Source organism: Lagopus leucura, unplaced genomic scaffold, assembly GCF_019238085.1.
Source record: "Lagopus leucura isolate 7727_CA_CO unplaced genomic scaffold, USGS_WTPT01 Super-Scaffold_100001, whole genome shotgun sequence".
NCBI lineage: Eukaryota > Metazoa > Chordata > Aves > Galliformes > Phasianidae > Lagopus > Lagopus leucura.
Genome location: NW_024962262.1, coordinates 25,932,693 through 25,940,616, shown reverse-complemented (window position 1 = coordinate 25,940,616; position 7,924 = coordinate 25,932,693). Strand labels below are relative to the sequence as shown.

Genomic DNA, 7,924 nt, shown 5'->3' with positions numbered 1-7,924 from the left:
TTGTCAATCGAGACACATTAGCATGGGGATCTCTTCCTAAGACAGGAAAATTAGCAGAACCACAAAGCAATTCAGGCATAGTTATTCCCACAAAGGCAATTCAGTGCCCCACTTATCATACCAAAAGATTTATGCAACAAAATTCCCTTCTGAAAGCTCTTATCTGTAATCTGTGGATTATGTGAAGAAATTCTTCTAGAACTTCAGATTTTTTTTATGCTCTTAAAGATTATTTCCACTCTGTGTTACATATTTTTCTGGGGAGGTTTTATGTTGCAATTCACTAAAATAAAATAAATTATGTTCAAGTATAAGAAATGAAGCTGGGAAAAAAATGGGGAATATACCAAAGTCATAATGTACAATGTAGGATAGAAAATGAAGGAACAAAATGTTAATGCTGGGAGCCTAATCAATTAAATGAATAAAAACAAAATTATAATAAGCTTTCTAGCTTATTAAAATAAAATAGCTTAAAAAACCCACAATTTTTGACAATACTAATTAACCACTGGAACAACTTAGTTTGACATGTGAAAGATTTTCTATCATTGGCATTCCTTAGAACTACACAGGGCTTCTTTCCAACAAAGAATGTAAGTTGTGTTCAGTGTAGGAAATATTGGGTAAGAGATTGCTGTCTTTGTAGCGATAGTCAGATGTAACGATTGCAGCAGCATCATCTGACACCGAAATGGGTCGGTCTTCATCCCAGAAGAGACACGTGCAGTTGAAGCACCAAGAAACAGCACATCTGGTTGGCTGCCTAGAAATAATGGAAAACTCCCATTTAGGCAAAGTTGCCCTGGCACAACTGCTTGCAGAAAGCCATTTGAAACAGTGTGCTGTGCTGACCACAGGTCTGCTCTGTGTAGATCATGTTTACATGTCATTGAACTCAACTATGAACAAACCATTCAACAGCTCCAGCTATTTCTGCCCCTTCTATTATGATTAATAAAAGAATCTGTGTATACAGTCTTGTACACTTAAGTGCTTCAACTTTTTCTACAATGCTGTCTGCTAAGGCAAACCTACAGAAGCCAACAGGAACAGTGTATCACTCTTGACTGTTTATTGCCTCTAGCAGCTCTTGACACGACTGTTTCTAATAGGACAAATAAAAAAACTCTTCAGCTTTAATGAATTGAGTCTTCTCCCATTCAAGAATATTTCTTTTGTGAGTGAGCACTCTATATTACTGTCCTATGTTGTTTCATGTAGGAGCTCAAAGTGCTAAAATGAAAATGCTGAAGAGCTTTCAGCACCTAGCTACTCTTCATGTAATTATGCCTGCTGTTAATAGCCTTCCATTAAAGCCAAGACACAGGTTTTACTAGTCCTCTGCAAACAACTGATGGAAATTTAAAATACCACTACAAGCATACCAGTTTTCAGGGTGAGTTCAAATTGCCAGACTTCAAACCTCTTTAGCCTCTGTAAATGACAAGGTGGGTAATGTTGTAACAGCTATTAGTGAAGGGAAGCACCAAACTTATGACTAGAAACTATGAAAATCTTCCATGGGTTCCACCATACACAGGTGAGTACCTGTGAGGTGCTTTCCTGAAAATAATGAGAGTACTCTGCCCACTGCTGCTGGTATTGGTGTCAGTTCAAACTCAAGACGCTGGGATCAATAAATAGCTCACTGCACAAATCCAGACACTAACCAGAATTCCTTGCTGTGCTCCAACTTGTCTGAAGAGTTGATGGCTTAGGGAATCAAACTTGAAAATTTATGGCAGAAATCTTTCAAACAAACTCTTAAAGGCATCTCAGTAAAAATAATAGCATATACAGCACCTTGAATTTCAGAGATGACTGATTTGTTTTTTGTTCTTATGTACTGGAGAAATGCCACAGTAACTTCACAATGAAGGCTACAGTAAGCATTTTAATTTTTTCAAGTGCCATGTTATTAAACATTGTCCTATGCCAGTGCCAGTATCAGGAAACAACTCATTTCCAAAGGAAATTGAAAGATACGTTGCAATTAATTAGTTTATAACCTGTAAGGTAGGATAAATTAAAGATTTAGCTGAATCATAGCTTCTCAGACATTTTGCAGAAAATCCAGTCAGTATTAAGGCAGGCAAAAATGTAAGTGTCTACATGTGAGCTAGGATCCTTGCTCATTTTGAAGTCAGTGAAACACAGCCGATGGTCAGCCTTTAGCGGACCATCTAGCCATCGATCCATGTAATCACATCTTTCCTCTACAGTCAGTATCTTCATTCAGTTGCTTGCTCAGGAAGCTCTGCTGCCCTTTCAGATGCTCAAAAGCATCCCACAAGACCTGCAGCAGCAGTTGCTCAATTATCTCCTAAATTCTAGCATCATATCCTGAGCCCCTAGCTAATATCCTGGACACTTCACAACATTCCATGCCATCAACAGGCCACTAAAGAACTGAGCTCAACCATAAATCCCCAATTCCAATGGGAATACAGAGGTCTACTTCACCTGTGGATACTTACATTATATCTAAAGATAACTCCGTGACACAAGTCCATGACAGGGGGACACAGGCCCAGGGAAAAAGGAAGAAGAAAAGAAACAAACAAAAAAAAAAAGGGGGGGAGGAGGGGGGGGGATGACTAAGGGTTTGTAGCGATCTGGCCAGCCCCTGGCAGCGTGCATTCCGGGAAAGGGGGAAGGGCAGAGAGCTAGCAGATAGTTTTAACAAAGAGAAAACACAATGGCAACGATCCGAGAAGGAACGGTAATTTCCTGAATTTAACTAAATCAAATAAAACGAGTGAGACAAGAGTATCCAAAATGCGAGTCAAACCACGACTACGCGAGGGAAAGCACGTGCTTTTCTCCGCGGCGAGCTGAGATGGCTGAGCTGGGGCCGGAAGGAAGAGGCCGGGGTCCTCCGGAGATGCTGCCCCTCCCATCAGGATACTCAAAGTGCCCATAAGGGGTAGTAAATGGGACCAGAACATTAACTATTTAACTATTTAACTGGTCCACATGATGTTCTGATGTGGAATACTGACAACAACAACAACAACAATCACAAAACCACAACAATTTGCAAACTTGCAGTTAAGGGTTTATAACCTTAAACAGAACAACTGAAGCTAATAAAAGGAAGGAGAGTGACTGATTCTTCTTCCTTGAACAGCATCTTAGGGAGAAAAAAAAAAAAAGTAAATAGAATCTAACAAGATACACCAAAACGCTCCTCAAGGAATCATTTAGACTATTTTTCTTCATAGGACATGTTCTTTTTACTCTTCTTCCTACTTATTACTGGTTGAAGTGGCAGCTAATTAACCAACTGGCAGGCAAAATCAAGTCAGACTGCTCAGGTTCAGTCTGTTTCCATCACCATTCCTACGTCATGTTTCCATAATGTGAAGCCTGGGACTGTCTCCCAGCCTAGGAGATTGTTCTTTTTTAGAACTCTCAATAAAATCCTCCTTAAAACTCTCAGTTTGGTATCATTTAATAAATGTGACCCTCCTTAAAAACAAACAAACAAACAAACTCATTTTCTTTTTGCAACTGCAACATGTGTTCTCTTGTAGGGAGAAAGTCCCATTCTCCAAACGTTTTGATCAATAGCCTTGATGTGCCCTCACTCAGTTTTAATGCCTTGGCTTCCTTGGTCTTCTTGACGACCTCTTGTTGACTAAGCACTTCTCCATATGTCAAACACTAACGCAGAGATAATTTCAGGTACAGCATTTTAGAAAGAGGAGAATCGGCAAGATTAAAACCACAGACAGGACTCTCTATTGTGCGAGCTGCATTTACACACTGCCACCTTGTGTTGCTAGTGCATAACTGGTTTTGCTGAACTTCTGATCAACAAGTTTAATGAGTATCAAAAGACACAAATACAACGTTCATAACGTGAGTTTTTAGTCCTCCTCCACTCCATGTGAGTTTTCTTTGCTTGCATTAATTAGCCCAATTTAGAAAATACAGATTTAAAGGGTCTCTGCTAACCAGGCCTCTTAAATGAGAAAAAACTTCAAATTGAGGGTTTCAACTTTAGCTCTCTGAGCCTCACTAAAACTGGCATTCCACTTGCTCTTGGGTCGCAGGTAAACAAGCTGGAACAAGATGATGAAATAACTGTCTTCTTTTTTTTTTTGCAAAGATCCTAAATTTACTAGTAGGACAGGACGTAGTTATTCACAGCCTCAGGCTGCCCTGACTGTGTAAAAGGGCATCTGCAAAAAAGGCTGCAATTGTATGTGACCTAACTAATATCCAAAATGGGTCAACATCCAGTATGGGTTCCTACTTTTGGTGGCTCTCAGGGAACCAATCTTCTTCCAGCAGCAGCAAAGAGGGCTCAAGATTCCAGGCAGCTGTGTGAGCAAGTTGTGTGAATATCCGTCAATTATGTGTATTCCAAGTCTAGGATCTTCATATCACCACATTCTCACATGATCTAGCATTACTTACCACAGTAGTAGAAATCAAACAAAGTATCTTTTCTGATGCACTTCATATAAGACACTAACTGAATACGAAAAACCAAGGCCAAATCACAGAAGAGGCTGAGCAAGAAGTTGAGCAAATTTGGGCTGTTGAGACATTTTAGACTTCTTTTTTTATAAAAAAACATATGCAAATAATGTTTAGCACTTTGTGCTTTAGCACTGATTTGCAGGTAATTCCTTGATGAAAGAACTCATCTGTTCAGATCAAAACTTGAAGCAAACCAGGAGACTGGTGAAGTTAAAAGTGGGAGGTGTTATAGGAGGCCCATATAAATGAAGTAATCCACTACAATAAAATGACATGATCCTCCCTTGGTGCCCTCAACTACTGCAGCCACAATCTCTTTCTGCTAGTTCTCAGTAAGCTCTTGAGACGAAGGGGCTACAAACTGCTTTCGTGCCATTCCTTGCAACAATTTGTAGTGCACATCCCAGCCATCCTCTTTGCTGGTTTCCTCCAAAAAAAAACAAAAACAAAAAAAAAAAAAAACACTCTCAAATTCGTCTGGTCCACTTGTCATGTCTTCTTTGCAGCTTACAGTGACGGATACAGAATGCTATAAACTTATGCATGAATAGTGTATGAAGCCCCCAACACAAGAAGATCATGGAGTTGTTGAAGCAGGTCCAGAGGAGGGCCACAAAAATGATCAGAGAGCCAGAGACCCTCCACTACAAGGACAGGCTGAGAGAGCTGGAGCTCTTCAGCCTGGAGAAGGCTGCAAGAAGACCTTATAGCAGCCTTCCAGTACATGAAGGAGGCCGACAGGAAATCTGGGGAGGGAGGGCATGTAGCAACAGGACAAGGGGAAATGATTTTAAATTTGAAGAGGGTAGATTTAGACTAGGTATTAGGAAGCAATTATTTACTGTGAGGATGGTGAGACAATGGAACAGGTTGCCCAGCGAGGCTGTGGTTGCCCTCTCCAGGGAGGTGTCCCTGCCTATATCAGGATGTTGGAAGTAGGTGATCTCAAGGGTCTCTTCCAAACCAAACAATTGTATGATTCTACACAAGCATTTGGGAAAGAAACTGATGAATACAATCTGGGAGCTGCTGATGAAAACCCCCCAGGGCTCTTTTGAGGTGTATTTTCAGAAGCTGCAGAATCTAATCCAGAATATTTTTGGCGCTTCATTTCTAATCACAGCTAGAAACCCCAGGTAACTTCCACCTCTTCTGATTATCTTATTTTAGGGACACAGCACAAAGAACCAGTGTCACCATTTCTTAAAAGCTGAAGAGAAAGAGCACAAAAAGTTTTAAAGCAGGAGTATGTATAAAATTAGAAGTCTACTACCAGGAGTGAAGATAGAAAAGCAATAATATTGCTTCATATTGCTAAATATAATATTCTTACACGTATTTAGGATGGCAATTTAAGCCTAAATGGCATTTAAAATGATGTCTCAGGACAATATTCAAATAAATTCAGTTCAACACGTTACCAATACATTTTGATAGAAAGAAAGAAGCTTCTAATAAATGCAACATCAGAAATTTTATTTACAAATATACTGTAATTCAACAACTAGTTTGTGGAGGGAAAAAGTGATAGTTACATTTTTCAAAAGGGAAAAGAGAATTCTTTCCCCTTAAATGTACTCCATGGAATATTATGCCTTCACCACTGAGCAAGCAGGTAATTCTTTGTATTTAAGTTTCAAAAAAGCACAATTTTAGAAACCAGCGTATGGAAAGCAAACACATTTGTGTGCATTTAAACGCAGCTTCATATTAACCTAGAGAATTCACTTTCAGTATATGTCAAAAATAAAGACAGCAATTGCAAATATATATTTATATTAAGTATTTCTCTAATGCTCATTTCAAGAGCTTAGAAACAAAATACCCTCTTCATATACCATTGGAAAGTCAACTAGTTGATTATAAGCCTCAAAAATATTTTGAAGTTATTACCGAAAATATACTTATTCTCCCTTGTGCTTTCAGTACTTGAAGCTGAAAAAGTGAAAGCATTTTCCCCAGATATTTCCTTACTGCAATTACTTTATCATAAATAAAAATACAGTTATATGAAGAATATAATGCATTGCTATGAAGACTAGACAAGCAAAAGAGTTACTTTTAGAAAAAACACACACAATATATCTATTTATAGATCTACATCAGCAGCAATCACCTCTTCTTCTATCTGCAACAGTGGTTTCATATCTAGGTTTGCTTCACATGGAGGTTGGTTGTCCAGCTGTTAAGAGAGAAACAGAAGAAATTGTAATTAAATTCTAGCTACTGAAGAATCATAGTGACAAAAATTCAAGTTTCCACTTAAAAGTTGTCAGATAATGGTATTACCATATTGATTAAAACACAGTAACACATAGTAAGGTATACATTCTGAGTCTAGCAAGCCAAATGTCATAAACAATACAAATTTGAGCTTAATCCAACTATAGCACTGCAAATATTTAAGACCAAATAACTTTCCACAGAACATGCACCTTACCCAGGTTTTAAGGAATTGTTTTGAGTATTAACACAAAGACAAGTTCACTTTTTTATTTTTCCTAAATTTACACTTCAACAATTGAATTAAGATTTCCTAAGTAACTATAGCAATATGTATGTTTTTGAAAGTTTATTATCCAGTCTCTCTGCACATATTTAAGGGCATCTGCCAACACATCAGTGTTTCACTGCAATTTTACAAGATTAAAACATAAAATCAACATAAAATTGTGCAAACAAACCATAAAAATACATTGCAAATATTACTAATCCTACAATTTTTTCAAACCTTTTAGCCAGTACATTCATGTTTCAAAATAATGAGTCATCAGAAAAGGTGTCATGAAGTACTAACTGCAAAGTTATCTGCATTACACACCAGTGCTGCATTGCCAGTACATATTCTCATGGCAGCACTAATACAGCTGGTTTTTGTATTGTTCAAATCACTGATTTTGCTCTTTCATTCTCTATCAACAAGTTCCCATTGGCTAACTTATGTTTTGAGGTGCCCACTCACCCAGGAAGATGCAGTCTGACGGGAAGGGTATACAACCACTTCTCACAGATTAACTTTTCTCCTGAAAGGCTACTCAACATTATGAGTTTATAAGCTATAATGTCAGAGAGAGACTAAATTGCGCTTGATCTGAGATAAAATTTTTGGTTACTGCCATCACAAAATACTACCATATCAGGGACTAAATAAGAAGACTCCTTTTAGTTTCAAACTTATCAAACTCATCCAGCAGTTTTGCATACAAAAGAAAAGATAGGGAAAGCTAAAATGACATGAGCAGGCTCCAGACTGAATTGCTCACACATTTGGGTGCCTTAAAGAGGAACATGGTCACTTTGGCATGGTTTTGTTCTCAACAAAAAGAGTTTCTCTGAACAGCAATTTGGAGAGATCTCACCAGTGCTCTTCAGAGGGAAGGTAATGACTTTCTTCTTCTTTCCACTGATCACAGAGGTTTCCCTGCACCTA

The 7,924-nt window shown here is 38.3% G+C and overlaps 1 protein-coding gene across 11 annotated transcripts in view; it reads right to left on the bottom strand.

Annotated features, from left to right (window-relative positions):
- Positions 1-5,949: 5,949 nt before the first annotated feature.
- LMO7 (LIM domain 7) overlaps positions 5,950-7,924 on the bottom strand; it is a 128,945-nt gene continuing 126,970 nt past the window's right edge. For all 11 annotated transcript variants that reach the window (XM_042866395.1, XM_042866399.1, XM_042866396.1 and 8 more), the window contains one exon: positions 5,950-6,676. In XM_042866395.1, coding sequence (XP_042722329.1) covers positions 6,654-6,676 — 23 coding nt within the window. In that variant the 3' untranslated portion in view covers positions 5,950-6,653. The remainder of the gene's footprint in view (positions 6,677-7,924) is intronic.